General features: G+C 49.1%; 1 protein-coding gene across 7 annotated transcripts in view; it reads right to left on the reverse strand.

Annotated features, from left to right (window-relative positions):
- Positions 1-15,861, reverse strand: part of LOC127038134 (IgGFc-binding protein-like) — a 121,036-nt gene that overhangs the window by 90,963 nt on the left and 14,212 nt on the right. For 5 of the 7 annotated variants that reach the window (XM_050930571.1, XM_050930568.1, XM_050930566.1 and 2 more), the window contains exons 9-14: positions 13,489-14,066; positions 12,451-13,021; positions 11,213-11,808; positions 8,792-9,365; positions 8,345-8,538; positions 7,613-7,754 (exon numbers count right to left, since the gene is read on the reverse strand). The exons of the other annotated variants lie outside the window; for them this stretch is intronic. In XM_050930571.1, coding sequence (XP_050786528.1) covers positions 7,613-7,754; positions 8,345-8,538; positions 8,792-9,365; positions 11,213-11,808; positions 12,451-13,021; positions 13,489-14,066 — 2,655 coding nt within the window. The remainder of the gene's footprint in view (positions 1-7,612; positions 7,755-8,344; positions 8,539-8,791; positions 9,366-11,212; positions 11,809-12,450; positions 13,022-13,488; positions 14,067-15,861) is intronic. 7 annotated transcript variants of the gene reach the window in all.

The raw sequence follows: 15,861 nt of genomic DNA on the forward strand, positions 1-15,861 counted from the left end.
TGACAGCTTCATTTACATAAGAACCTTTGGTGAGGGACCTTGTCAAAGGCTTTCTGGAAATCTAAGTACACTATGTCCACTGGATCCCCCTTGTCCACGTTTGTTGACCCCTTCAAAGAACTCTAATAGATTAGTAAGACACGATTTCCCTTTACAGAAACCATGTTGATTATTGCTCAACGGTTTATGTTTTTCTATGTGTCTGACAATTTTACTCTTAACTATCGTTTCGACTAATTTGCCCAGTACCGACCTTAGACTTACTGGTCTGTAATTACCAGGATCACCTCTAGAGCCCTTTTTAAATATTAGCATTACATTAGCTAACTTCCATTCATTGGGTACCGAAGCCAATTTAAAGGACAGGTTACAAACCTTAGTTAATAGTTCCGCAACTTCACATTTGAGTTCTTTCAGAACTCTTGGGTGAATGCCATCTGGTCCCAGTGACTTGTTAATGTTGAATTTATCAATTAATTCCAAAACCTCCTCTAGTAACACTTCTATCTGTGACAGTTCCTCAGATTTGTCACCTACAAAAGCCGGCTCAGGTTTGGGAATCTCCCTAACATCCTCTGCCGTAAAGACTGAAGCAAAGAATCCATTTAGTTTCTCCACAATGACTTTATCGTCTTTAAGAGCTCCTTTTGTATTACGATAGTCAAGGGGCCCCACTGGTTGTTTAGCAGGCTTCCTGCTTCTGATGTACTTAAAAACATTTTGTTATTACCTTTGGAGTTTTTGGCTAGCCGTTCTTCAAACTCCTCTTTGGCTTTTCTTATTACACTCTTGCACTTAAGCTGGCACTGTTTGTGCTCCTTTCTATTTGCTTCACTAGGATTTGACTTCCACTTTTTAAAGGAAATCTTTTGATCTCTCACTGCTTCTTTTACATGGTTGTTGAGTCACAGTGGCTCTTCTTTAGTTCTTTTACTGTGTTTCTTAATTTGGGGTATACATTGAAGTTGGGCCTCTATTATGGTGTCTTTAAAAAGCGCCCATGCAGTTTGCAAGGATTTCACTTCAGTCACTGGACCTTTTAACTTTTGTTTAACTAACCCTCTCATTTTTGTATAGTTCCCTCTTTTGAAATTAAATGCCACAGTGTTGGGCTGTTGAGATGTTCTTCCCACCACAGGGATGTTGAATGCTATTGTATTATAGTCACTATTTCCAAGCGGTCCTGCTTTAGTTAGTTACTTGGATCAGCTCCTGCGCTCCACTCAGGATTAAATTTAGAGTTGCCTCTCCTCTTGTGGGTTCCCGTACCAGCTGCTCCACGAAGCAGTCATTTAAAGCATCGAGAAATTTTAACTCTGCATTTTGTCCTGAAGTGAAATGTTCCCAGTCAATATGGGGATAATTGAAATCCCCCACTATTATTGGGTTCTTAATTTTGATAGCCTCTCTAATTTCCCTTAGCATTTCATCATCACTATTACTGTCCTGGTCAGGTGGTCGATAATAGATCCTTAATGTTATATTTTTATTAGAGCATGAAATTTCTATCCACAGAGATTCTATGGAACATGTGGATTCGCTTAAGATTTTTACTTCATTTGAATCTACATTTTCTTTCACATACAGTGCCACTCCTCCCCCTGCACGACCTGTTCTGTCCTTCCGATATATTTTGTACCCTGGAATGATTGTGTCCCATTGACTGCTCTCAGTCCACCAGGTTTCTGTGATGCCTATTATATCAATATCCTCCTTTACCACAAGGCACTCTAGTTCACCCATCTTATTATTTAGACTTCTAGCATTTGTGTACAAGCACTTTAAAAACTTGTCCCTGTTTATTTGTCCGCCCTTTTCTGATGTGCCAGATTCTTTTTTATGTGACTGTTTATCATCTGATCCGGCCCTTACATTATCCTCTTCCGTCCTCTGTTCCTGACTATAACCTGGAGATTCCCTACCATCAGACTCTCCCCTAAGAGAAGTCTGTGTCCGATCCACATGCTCCTCTGCAGCAGTTGGCTTTCCCCCATCTCCTAGTTTAAAAACTGCTCTACAACTGGCACACACTCTAGCTGCCCATTTACCATCTTGCAAATAGTTCCTTCTTTGCAGCGAACCACACTGCAGGATAGAATAACTAGCAGGGAAAGACAACAGAAAGACAAGAGATATCAGACGAATTAGTTATATATGAGAGCAGAGAGGGGGCTGAGGGTGGTGTGAAAATTGGGATGAAATTTAGTGTCATTGGAATCCTACTTCCTAATATAGCCTGTTTGTGAAATGGACCAAATGATCGATTGATCTGTCTGTCTGTTCCCATACACATTTCCTTTGTACAGTTCCCAAACCTCCCACAAGTCCTCTGCTGGAAAATCTCTCTGCAGGGTGAGACCATAGCAGTCTTTGAGCCAGCAGAGCCAGCTCCTATGTCACCCTCCCCACAGCCTCTAGTGCAGGTGGCGAACACAGAGGGCCATGTGACAGGGAGTATGGAGCAGAGCCCTGCAATGCAACCAAAACCTCATGGGAGCTGACTACAAGTGTCAGGTCTGGGTCAGGTTGAGTAGGAAATGAACGGGACCCTCTTGGGCTTCTGTCAAGTCAGCTGTTCTCCTTCTGTCTGTGCGTAGGGTTGCCAGATGTCCAGTTTTTGACTGGAAAGTCATCACTGCTGACCGGACACTAAAAGCAGGGGCAGCTCTAGGCACTAGCAAAGCAAGCACCTGCTTGGGGCAGTCCATTTGCAGGGGTGGCAAGGATCCAGCATGGGAGCTGAGAACCAACAGGGGGTTCTGGGAGCTGTAGTTCCTTGGTTAGCTCCCTGCCTATAGAGCCAGCTCTGGAGCAGGGAAAGAACTACATTTCCCAGCATTCCCTTGGCCACTACCAACTGGAAAGGAAGGAGGGGGACCTCATGCGGCAGCGTGCTGTGAGTGGTAGGGATACCATATGTTACATTAAAAAAACAGGACACTCCACGGGGAGGGAAGCCCCACCCTGCCACCATCCACTCCCTTCAACTGCCCTCCACAGAAACCCCAACCCATCCAACCCCCCTCCTGCTCCCTGTCCCCTGATCACCCCCTCCCAGGACCCCTGCCCCAACTGCCCCCAGGACCCCACTACCTCTCTAAGCGCCACTGCTCCTTGTCCCCTGATTGCTCCCTCCTGGGACCCCTGCCCCTAACTGCCCCTTGGGACCCCAGCCCCTATCTACGCCTCCCTTCTCCTTGTCCCCAACTGCCCCCTCCTGAGACCACCCCCAACTTCACCCCTAGGACCCCACCCCCTACCTGTCCCCTGACAAACCCCTGGGACTCCCATGCCTATCCAACCACTGCCTGTCCCCTGAGTGCCCCCCCGAACCCCTGACCCATCTAACCCCCAGTCTCCCTGCCCCTGACTGCCCACCCGAACCTCCACCCCATCCAACCCTCCCTGTCCCTTGACTACCCCCCTGGAATCCCATACCCCTTCTCCAATCCCCCAGCCCCCTTACCATGCCACTCAGACCAGCATGTCTGGCTCCACGCAGCACTAGACACGCTGCTGGGGCGGCAGGGGGTGTGGGGGGAGAAAGCCTAGGGCTGGGGCAGCAGGGGGGCGCGGGGGGGAGCCCAAGGCTGGGACAGGGGGCAGCCAAAATTTTTTTTGCTTGGGGCGGCAGAAGACCTAGAACTGGTCCTGACGAAAAGTCCAGTTACCTGCCATCCAGGGAAGGGGGAGAGCAGAAGCTGCTGCTGGAGCCTGGAGAAGCACTCAGCAACAGCTCTGGCAGAGAAAGGTACCAGTGTACCAGCAGCTCCCCATCCTGCCCCGAGCATGGCTCTCCCTCCCCTACCCTGCCCCAGTCACCCCCTCACTCCCGGAGCCCTGCTGTCTCTCCAGCGTCCTGCCCCAGTCACCCCTCCACCCCTAGAGCCCTGCTCAGCTCTGGGGGGTGGGGGTAGTGGAGAAAGCAGTGGGTGGGGAAAGAGGAGCGGGGGACAGGGCCTTGAGGGAAAGAGGTCGAGCAAGGGGCAGGGCCTTGGGGGAAGAGGTGGAGCAGGGAGCAGACAAGGTTCAGTTTTCACAAATGAGAGAGTTGGCCACCCTACCTGTGGGGTCAGCACAGAGGTGGCTGCATGCCCAGCTCCTACTAGCACTGTGTCATGGCTGCCTTATACATACTGTGGAGTGAGGGAGCTGCCCCAGAGCCCACAGACTGCAGCCAGGGATGGTGGATGGCAGGAACAGGGTACATAGCCACCACCATGCCAACCAACTGCAGATCCAGGCACCAATGCCCCAAGCACGTGCCTGGGGCGGCAAGTCGCGGGTGGCGCCCTGCCAGTCCCTGCAAGGGCGGCAGTCAGGCTGCGGGAGGTCCGCCGGTCCCACGGATTCGGCAGTAATTCGGCGGCGGGTACGCTGAAGTCGTGGGACCAGCGGATCTCCCGCAGGCAAGCCGCTGAATCCGCAGGACCGGGGACCTACTGCAGGCAAGCTGCAGAAGGCAGCCTGCCTGCCATACTTGGGGTGGCAAAAAAACTAGCGCTACCCCTGGTGCCAACCCCATGGGTGAGAGGTGGCTGTGGCGCTCATTCAGTTTCATAGGAAGTGTCAGGCTGGGTCAGAAAATGACCTGACCTTCTTGGGCTTGGGCTCCTCAAATATTAGGCCCAAGCAGACATCCAGCATGGAGCAGGCAAGGAGAGTGGCTGAGAGGTAATATAAAAGTCCAGTTACCTGCCATCCAGGGAAGGGGGAGAGCAAAAGGTGCTGCTGGAGCCTGGAGAAGCACTCAGCAACAGCTCTGGCAGAGAAAGGTACCAGTGTACCAGCAGCTCCCCATCCTGCCCCGAGCATGGCTCTCCCTCCCCTACCCTGCCCCAGTCACCCCCTCACTCCCGGAGCCCTGCTGTCTCTCCAGCGTCCTGCCCCAGTCACCCCTCCACTCCTAATTACTGCCGAATTACTGCCGAATCCGTGGGACCGGCGGACCTCCCGCAGCCTGACTGCCGCCCTTGCAGGGACTGGCAGGGCGCCACCCGCGACTTGCCGCCCCAGGCACGTGCTTGGGGCATTGGTGCCTGGATCTGCAGTTGGTTGGCATGGTGGTGGCTATGTACCCTGTTCCTGCCATCCACCATCCCTGGCTGCAGTCTGTGGGCTCTGGGGCAGCTCCCTCACTCCACAGTATGTATAAGGCATCATATAAAAAATGGAAACTAGGGCAGATCACGAAGGATGAATATAGGCAAATAACACAGGAATGCAGAGGCAAGATTAGAAAAGCAAAGGCACAAAATGAACTCAAACTAGCTATGGGAATAAAGGGAAACAAGAAGACTTTTTATCAATACATTCGAAGCAAGAGGAAGACTAAGGACAGGGTAGGCCCACTGCTCAATGAGGAGGGGGTAACAGTAACGGGAGACTTGGAAATGGCAGAGATGCTTAATGACTTCTTTGTTTCGGTCTTCACTGAGAAGTCTGAAGGAATGTCTAGTATAGTGAATGCTTACGGGAAGAGGGTAGATTTAGAAGAGAAAATAAGCAAAGAGCAAGTAAAAAATCACTTAGAAAAGTTAGATGCCTGCAAGTCACCAGGGCCTGATGAAATGCATCCTAGAATACTGAAGGAGTTAATAGAAGAGGTATCTGAGCCTCTAGCTATTATCTTTGGGAAATCATGGGAGACGGGGGAGATTCCAGAAGACTGGAAGGGGGCAAATATAGTGCCCATCTATAAAAAGGGAAATAAAAACAACCCAGGAAACTACAGACCAGTTAGTTTAACTTCTGTGCCAGGGAAGATAATGGAGCAGGTAATCAAAGAAATCATCTGCAAACACTTGGAAGGTGGTAAGGTGATAGGGAATAGCCAGCATGGATTTGTAAAGAACAAATCATGTCAAACTAATCTGATAACATTCTTTGATAGGATAACGAGCCTTGTGGATAAGGGAGAAGCGGTGGATGTGATATATCTAGACTTCAGTAAGGCATTTGATACAGTCTCGCATGATATTCTTAAGGATAAGCTAGGAAAGTACAATTTAGATGGGGCTACTATAAGGTGGGTGCATAACTGGCTGGATAACCGTATTCAGAGAGTAGTTGTTAATGGCTCCCAATCCTGCTGGAAAGGTATAACAAGTGGGGTTCCACAGGGTTCTGTTTTGGGACCGGTTCTGTTCAATATCTTCATCAACGATTTAGATGTTGGCATAGAAAGTACGCTTATTAAGTTTGCAGATGATACCAAACTGGGAGGGATTGCAACTGCTTTGGAGGACAGGGTCAAAATTCAAAATGATCTGGACAAGTTGGAGAAATGGTCTGAGGTAAACAGGATGAAGTTCAATAAAGATAAATGCAAAGTGCTCCACTTAGGAAGGAACAATCAGTTTCACACATACAGAATGGGAGGAGACTGTCTAGGAAGGAGTATGGCAGAAAGAGATCTAGGGGTCATAGTGGACCACAAGCTTAATATGAGTCAACAGTGTGATACTGTTGCAAAAAAAGCAAACGTGATTCTGGGATGCATTAACAGGTGTGTTGTAAACAAGACACGAGAAGTCATTCTTCCGCTTTACTCTGCGCTGGTTAGGCCCCAACTGGAGTATTGTGTCCAGTTCTGGGCACCGCATTTCAAGAAAGATGTGGAGAAATTGGAGAGGGTCCAGAGAAGAGCAACAAGAATGATTAAAGGTCTTGAGAACATGACCTATGAAGGAAGGCTGAAGGAATTGGGTTTGTTTAGTTTGGAAAAGAGAAGACTGAGAGGGGACATGATAGCAGTTTTCAGGTATCTAAAAGGGTGTCATCAGGAGGAGGGAGAAAACTTGTTCACCTTAGCCTCCAATGATAGAACAAGAAGCAATGGGCTTAAACTGCAGCAAGGGAGATTTAGGTTGGACATTAGGAAAAAGTTCCTAACTGTCAGGGTAGTTAAACACTGGAATAGATTGCCTAGGGAAGTTGTGGAATCTCCATCTCTGGAGATATTTAAGAGTAGGTTAGATAAATGTCTATCAGGGATGGTCTAGACAGTATTTGGTCCTGCCATGAGGGCAGGGGACTGGACTCGATGACCTCTCGAGGTCCCTTCCAGTCCTAGAGTCTATGAGTCTATGAGTAATGGGCTCTGACACTGCCCAGCTGACTGATGGTCCCTATGGGACTGCATGTAGCCAGGGTGTTCTGTTTATAGCAGCCCCCAGGCTGTTCACACAGAGTGTGCTCAGCTCCCTGACAGTTGCCCACCCGATTCTGCTGGAGAGACCCAACAAGTCTTCCCATCTTTCCAATTGAAATTTTGTACTATTAGGGGTCTGACACTGCCCAGCTGACTGATGGTCCCTACGAGAGTGCATGTAGCCATGGTGTTCTGTTTATAGCAGCCCGCAGGCTGCACCCATGGAGAGAATCACGGAATGTGCTCAGCTCCCTGAGAGTTGCCCACCCGACTCTGCTGTAGAGACCCAACAAGCCTTCCCATCTTTCCAGTCGAAATTTTGTACTATTACAAGTCAGAGTTCCAGGCTAAATGAAGGGGGAGAGTGTGTGAGGAAGGTGAGGAGACATAACCACAGCTGCTTACTCGCTGCCTGGTACAATAACCTTTCAGGGCATGTTTAAAACGACTGTCCTGTACCTTCGCTGATGCAGGTCCTGACGCCATCTCTAATCTGGCAGATTTCTTCTCGGGAGCAGCCGTGGGCTTTACAAGTCACCCCTCGAGCAGGAATACAGGTGCAGCTTTGCTGGCACTCGTTCATCAGGACCGTCTCATTGGCCTGATAGAACGTTTGGAAAACAGGAAATAACAGAATGTAACTGGAAACGATTATTTAAAATAATTTTTGACAGCGCTAAGCCCAGAGCTGTGGATGTGTTTTTCTAACAGATGTGCGCTCAGAATGATATTGGGGCAGCTCTCTGGCCTAGGTTATACAGGAGGGCAGACTAGATGAACACAATGGACCCTTCTGGCCTTAGAATCTATGTATCTATAAAAATGTCCATTGTGTCATAATATTATTTCCTCTTGCCTTTAGAGAGAAAGACTGTCTAATGGGCTGAGGACTGGGATTAAGGCCAGGAACAATTCCTAGATTTTAACCTCCCTTCTGCTACTCCCTCACTAGGTGGCTTTGAGCAAGTCACTGTGCCTATCTGTGCCTCAGTTTCCCCACAACAGGCACAGGGCATTATGCCTTTTTTTGGCATTTTGAGCATTAGATACTAGCAGAGCGGGAAGCCATCTCTGATGGACCAGTGCTCTGATCCAGTATAGCAAACCCTATATTCTTGACCAGTGTAGGGATTAAGATGTGGACAGAACAAAAATTAGATTAGACCCAGAATCTCTAGGAGGGGGCGGTACCTTGTAATATCTCCCACGCTCAAAGCACCCACAGCTTTCTGGAGTCACACAGCCCTGGCCGTCGTAGAAGAAGCCATCGTCACACTCGCAACCTTCAGCACAGATCTTCGGGCAGTCCATGATGTCTCCAGAGCAGGTGGTGGTACAGAGGTCGGCGCAGACCTTATAATGGCTGTTGACTGGGCAGCTCACAGCTTAAATAGAGAGAGACATAATGGATGGCTGGAAAGATCTCACACTACAGTGTAGAGGGACAGACACGAAGGAGAGAAGAGCAGGACAGGGAGGAGAGGAACAGGGCACCTTTAGAAAGGAACATGAGATTGTTGGTTCTCACCCAGAAGAGTTCCAGAAGACACCCAGAGGCCTGGAACAAGATGCCCAGTAACACTGACCCTCTCCCTTCCCCAGTGCATCCCAGAGCTCCTACACTATCAGCACACTTACGGCAGAAGGTGGTGTTCCTCCAGGGCTGGATGGAGGCCCCGGCATCTTGGCAGGCCATTACGTAGCTGTGGATGCTTTGGCAAAGAACCTGTGCATCCCCATTGGCCAGGCACAGATCATACAGGCAGTTGCTATGATACACGCTGGGGCTAACCGTGCCGTGGCAGGCTGTGAAGGGGCCGTCAGGGTCTGTGAGCAGCCCACAGTAGTTGCGCCCTTTGAAGACCTTCTTCTTCCTCTCCTCACAAACTGGACAGCTGTTTCCAGCACATTTGTCTGTACAGGATGCTCCTGGGATCTGGACTTCCCAAGCAGAGCCAAATGCTGCTGCATCAGGGGCTGTCCTGCCATCAGGAAGCAGGAACTTCTCATCTTCCTGTCCGTTGTAGTTCCCGCACAGGCCACACGTCTGGCCCTCGTAGTTTCCTGGGATGGTGACCCTGGCCTGGTAAACCAGGTCGTAGCTCACAGTGAGGCCGAAGTTGGTTTGCACCAGAATGTTTGTGCCATGTTGATACGCTCTAAGTCGCCCATCAGCCACAATCACTGGGAGGTTGTGGGACACCCCATTCACCTGAAAGAGAGAACATTCCCTGTAAGCACAGGCAAGCACGTACACAGGCAAGATTCTGCTCTCACTGACATATGGCATAAATCAGAATGACTCCAGATTTCACTTTGGGATGACTTGTCCTCACCTTCCAAGGTCTTCACATTGTCGCCCTAGTTTACGGCTCTTCTCTCCTCTCTCCTTCACCTCATCTCCCTCCCGGTTCTCTCTTTGCCATCCCTATTTTCTCCAACCATGTTTGGCTTGCCCCCCCTTTTCATGTGAGCTCCTGCCCACAGAACACTCTCCTACTTCTTGTCTATCTCTCCTTTCCTAAACACCCACTTCCCTGGTGACACCTCATTCCTTCACCTCTTGCCTTCTCTTATCTCCACCAATTTACCACATGTTGTATTTGTCCCAAGTTAGACTTCAGGCTTCTCAGGGTAATGCATCATGGGAGAAATTCTTCAACACAGAGCCAATGGAGTTATAATGGAGAGGAAGTTTATTCCATGTTTGCAAAAATGTGAATTATGTGTAGAGGGTTCCCCGAATCATTAATTCCCAGAAACATGGTGTATAATCCAAGAAGGGAGGCAAAGAAGATTGAGCTGAGCTAAGAGGACGCTCAGCTTGCCCAAATGAAGCTCTGATATAGCAGCATCCATGAGTAATACTTCCAACCATCTCCAGTTGGCAGGAGACTCTATCCCATCCTGATGGATGATGATCTGGCATCAATTATTTCATGCCTTCATCACCTCTCTTCTGGACTACAGTAATGTGATATAGCATGAACCCTTCAGCACTCCAGAATCTCTATCAGGTACAGAAGTGTCTCCTCATCAGCACGAACTACTGAGATCACATCAAAACTGTCCTCTCCTCCCTCTGATGCCTTCCAAAGAAAACAATGAATTCAGTTCAAGCTCTTACACCTTATCTTCAAGACACTCAATGGCCTGGGCCCTAGGTATCTAAAAGATCAATTAAACCTCCAGGATGAAGATCATAGCTGACCACTTCCTTCTTCTGGAATAATAAGGGTAAAGTTTGCCTATGCAGGAGATGGAGCTTTACTGGTGAGCAGTTCGAGACTAGGGAATGAACTCCCTCAGGAACAAAGGACCCTGACAAACCTCCCCACTTCCTCCCCAAGTGCAAGGTGTGTTTCTCTGACCTGCTGTTTCTAACACACACATATATAAGGCAATGTGAGTGCATATTTATAACTTTTAAAAGTAAATCCAATACAAAATTCTCCCCTGCACACACATCTCCTCCTGGTGATGGGTTGAGAGTTGGTTAAGTTAATTAGTGTGTTGCTAGAAGGTGCTGAAATACTACATGGATGTGCATGTTATAAGAATTTGTAAGAGGGTGGCTTGTCCTTTAAGGCCAGTAGGTCATCCAACGCTGTTTACTAAGGAGGCACACCTGAGCAGGAGCCACCTGATTCCCCTATAAGAGCAGTAGGAGGAAGATGGGAGGCTGGCCCTGCAGAAAGATTTCTCAGGGAGAACAGAAGAGAAACAAGAGGCTGATGGGAGTGAAGACTCCAGCTGGGAAATTTGAAATTTGGGGAGCATGAATACAGACAGGAAAGACCTCGGAGTGACCTAGTGTGGAGAAAAATGGATGGACTTGAAAACTTTATTTTGCATGTTTGCTAATTTAATAATCCTAAGGATGGCGGCTGTTATTCAACTTGTCTTCTGAGCTATTGAGGAGCCCAAGAGGGGAAACTGAGGCAGACCACCTGCAGCGCAACCTTTACCACAAGGGGGCATTAGAGAGTTGGCCAAACTGCAAACAAACCTGCGTAGAATAGAATAAAATCTCTATCCATGAGAATGTGGAGGACTTACCATGATGAGCCCCTGTTTGTTTTGCAGCAGGGTGAGTGTGATCCCATACACCTGAATGGACACCAGCTTGGCCACGGACATGTTCCTGGTGCCCCAATCTTCTTTCTTTACACTGATAGTGAATGGTGTAAGGTCACGGACATCAGTGCAGGTCTTGGCCAGGATGTAGGTGCAGGTGCCTTGGAAGTCAAAGGAGACCCCATCGAAAGAGAGGTAGTGGGGATGGCCAGAGGCAGAACAGGTCGCAGACCCAAATGGGTGGCATTTCTGGATGCCGTCCACCACCCCGCATTCCTCACCACTGCCACAGGAGAATGCCTTACACACAACCTCCCCACCAGCCTGACACACACACTGCTCCTCGCATGAACCGCTCGGGTGGAAGATCTCTGCAGCCTGGTGGTAAATTCCCCTGTGGATGCATCCGCACTGGGAAATGGAGACGCAGCGGTCGCCACTGAGAACAAAGCCCTCGTCACACACGCAGCCTTCCTTACACTGGGTCATGCATTGCACCGGGGCATAGAGGTTGCTGCATGTCAGATCGCAGCTGGTGCTGCAGAATTCATAGTGACTGTTTGGGGGACAGGACGGAGCTGTAATTAGAACAAAGAGTTAGCTCATATAGTGCATTAGCAATGTGCGCAATGAATCATCACAGAACATGCAATTTCATTCAAGCTCCTAATTTTCTATTTCCTTGGTTTGATTAATTAATAAAAGGCACCATCTGTAATGGGGTCCCACGTCTGATGAACTGGTTGCCTCACAGAGGCCAGGAGATGGGATACAGATAATCTCTCTCCTATGATGGCTTCTAATTCGGTTTATTGTTTCATTGTTTCACTACTGACTTTTTGTTTTGAATCCAGGTCAGTACCAGTTAAAATTCAATCCCAACTGATGGCTTGTGTGGGATGAGTTGGTGGGTTCCTAGCCCAGTTCCTAATGAACAAACATCCCAGTTAGTAGCCACTCTGAGTCCCAGCTCTGATTATGTCCCAGTCTCAGAAGGGAAGGCAAGGATTGGACTGACCATGGAGAGCAAACTACATTCCTAGAAGTGTTTCCCTAGCCCATGGTGCAGCTGCCAAGGCCACTATGAGTGCTGAATCCAGCCTGCTGAGAGAGACCTTTGTCTATTAAAAATGTTCTGCAGTGTTTAGATCCACATCTACCAGTCAACAAGAACTAATGATCCCCAAGGGGCAGGCAGCGGTGAACATGGGGGGACTCACAGCAGAATTTCGTAGTCCTCCAGGGACGCAGCATAGCTCCAGCTTCCTGACATGCCTCAGCATAGCCAGCAATGGCCTGGCAGACATTACTCTCCCGCCCACTGAGGACGCAATAGCCATACACACAGTCTATGAAGTATCCATTGGGGTCCACTTTACTGTGACATCCTCTGAAAGGGCCATTCTTGTATAAGATGAGCCCACACTGCCCTCTGCTACCTCGTTGTTCTTTTTCAATAGCCTCTACACTTGCGCATGGTGGTATCGTTACTGCAGAGCAACTCAGGAGGTCGCCCACCTTCCAGCTCTGGCCAAAGCTGATGGGGTTTGGTGCCAGGTTGCCATCCCTCATGAGCATGTCATCCTCACTGTCGCTGTTAAAATTGCCACACAGACCACACACAGCTCCCGCGTAGGTGACTGGCAGAGTCACCGTGGTGCGTCCTGACCACCCAGCATAGGTAATGGTGAGACCAAAGTCTGTCTGGATCACTGTGGCCCAGCCCTTTCTATACACAGTGATTTTCTCATCATCGAGGTTGAAGGGAAGAGTAATCAGGAAACTGTTCACCTGTAAAAGCAAGACACATGAGATATGAAACATCGCTCGCTCGTGGTGGGACCTCTGGCTCCAGCACAGAGCTCTGGCCCATCTACTGCTGCTGAAATCTTCATCCAGGCTGACCTGCTTCCTCCTCTACGGCCTGCCCGAGTCCAGCTCCCCAGACTGGGCAGGATCCTCCAACCAGACTTTCCTTTTTTCTGACACTGGCTATTGCTGTTCCCTCCTCTGTGAGCCCAGCTCTCCAAGGTCCCACGTATGCTGGATACTATTGACACCTTCTCACAAAGATGAAGTGTAACCAGATCACCTTAGCCCTCTAGCTTCCTCCACTGGCTTCCCATTCACATCAGAATCCAATTAATATTTGATCTGTTTTTTAAAATCCTTCCATGCACTTTCTGCAATCAACTTCTGATTTCACAGGCAACTTTCCAGAAATGTGTTAGAGACTAGATGTGATTTCTGAAACTCACCATGATTTTACCAGGGAATTGATTGCTGACCCTGATGTCGGTCTCATAGACCTTGATTTGCACAGGACCAGTATTGCTTTCCTGAAAGTAGACCTCAAAGTCCACCAGTCCCTCTGCCTTCTTGCACAGGGCAGTTAGCTGGTAGTGGCAGGTGCCTTGGAAGTCATATTTCTGTCCATCAAAGGTGGCATAGTGCAAATTCCTTGTCACAGAGCAGGTGGCGTAGCTGGAGGGGTAACAGCCCCGTATGCCGTTCACTAGCCCGCACCTCTCTGAACGTTTGCACATAGCAGCTATGCATTCGACTTGTCTAGTGGCTGCATTGCACATGCACCGTGTCCCACATGCCTCATCGACCCAAAAACTCTCACTGGGGGCATAGGGGCGCCCTTCAAACAGGCATCCACAGCTGCTTTTGGGTATGCATTTTCCCTGGCTCAGCACAAAACCATCCTTGCACTGGCAGCTTTCCACGCAGGGGTCTTGGCAGCTGCTGGGGGCTGACTGGTCCACACATGTGGCGGGGCAGGCTGTTCCACAGAGCTGGTACTGGCTGTTCTCCAGGGGGCACTCCATGGCTAGGGAGTGAAGGACCCATAGATTTAGCAGCAAAACCTCTCCACACAAAAGCAATATTTAAATTAGACAGAAAAGGACTCTGAGAGCCCTCAAATCCCAGTGACCTCAACATTGGCTGAGGGTGCTCAGTATGTTGTAGAAGGTGCTTAGCCCCGTACAGGATCAGGCACATAGTAGGAAGAGTCACTTAAAAACTGGCATCATTTTACCTCAACCATCCATGTGTTATCAGTGGATGTTAGATACTTAAAGTGACAGGCTGTGATGAAGGGAGGAATGTACATACTATTTTTATAACCTCTATGTGTGCCTCAGTTTTCCCATATGCCATCTTTGTTACCCAGTGTGTCCAAAATGACTGTTTGCTCCCAGGGCAAGCTAAGGCCGTATCTACATGAGCACTTATGTCAGCAAAACTTTTGTCACTCGGGTGTGAAAACACATACACACACAACCCTCTGAGTGACACAAGTTTTTCTAGCATAAACACTTGTGTGCAGAACGCTATGTTGAGGCGGGTGATGCTCTCCTGCCAACAAAGTTAACGCCACTCATTGACCTGGTTTTATTATGCTGATGGAGAGCTCTCTCCCATCAGCATCACGTGGCTACACGAGCGATCTTACAGTGGCACAGGGTGTATCAATACAGCTGTGCCGCTCTAAGCTTGCTAGTTTAGACATGGCCTAAGAAACATCGGTATGAATGTCACCTAGCTGTCTCAGCTGGATGGGTCACTAAAAAGGACTGGCCGAGAGGGACCCCATATCAGTGGAGAATCCAGAAGATAATGGCAAGTGCAGTCACAAGGACATTGACACTTAGTAATAAACAACTCCAAGGTGGATGGATTTCCTGGCATCTCAGCAAGGCCGTGAAGCAAAAATCCTCCAGCTCAAGAGCAAAGAACTGGGAAACGTGACGTGGGGAAATAAGGGTTGGCTGCTGGCAGGAGTCGGGGCTCTCACCTGGAGTCTGACCAAAGAGCTCAGATGGAGATCTGGTCTACACTACAGAGTTAGATTGATGTAGGGCAGCTTATGTCAACCTAATTCTGTAGGAGTCTATACTAAAATGTAGCTCCCACCTCTGTAACTCGCCCACTACACTGACTTAATAACTCCACCTCCGGGAAAGGCACAGCACTCAGGTTGATGCAGATGTAGGTGTAGATGTAGACAATACACTGATTACATTGACAGTTGCTGCCTTTCAGAAGCCATCCCACAATGCCCCACACTGACAGTTAAATTGGTGCAAGAGCTCCTGGTGAGGACGTGCACCGCTGACACAAGGAGCAGAGTGTGGACATGTAAAACCGATTCAATTACTGCTATGTCTGTACATCACATAACTTAGGGCAAATCTAGACTACAAAACTACACAGGCACCTTAGCATTACCATGGACAGACAAGTACTGTAGGTACAATAGAATCCGGGAGTTCTGATTTCCCAATCACTGCTCAGTCCCAAATCACTTGATCACGGTCCCTCCCAAATAGGGTTTCTGGGTGTCCGTTTTTGACCAGAACACCCGGTCGAAAAGGGACCTTGGTGACTCTGGTCAGCACTGCTGACCCACCTGTTAAAATTCCAGTTGGTGGCACAGCGAGGTGGGCAGGCTCTCTACCCGACTCCATGTAGCTCCTGGGAAACGGCGACATGTTCCTTCAGCTCAGGGGCAGCCACGGGGGCTCCTTGCTCTGCCCCCACCCCAAGTGCCAGCTCCACAGCTCCCATTGGCTGGGAACAGCCAATGGGAGCTGCAGGGGCGGCGCCTGGGGGTGGGAGCA

Source organism: Gopherus flavomarginatus, chromosome 20 (assembly GCF_025201925.1).
Source record: "Gopherus flavomarginatus isolate rGopFla2 chromosome 20, rGopFla2.mat.asm, whole genome shotgun sequence".
Taxonomy (NCBI): Eukaryota; Metazoa; Chordata; order Testudines; family Testudinidae; genus Gopherus; species Gopherus flavomarginatus.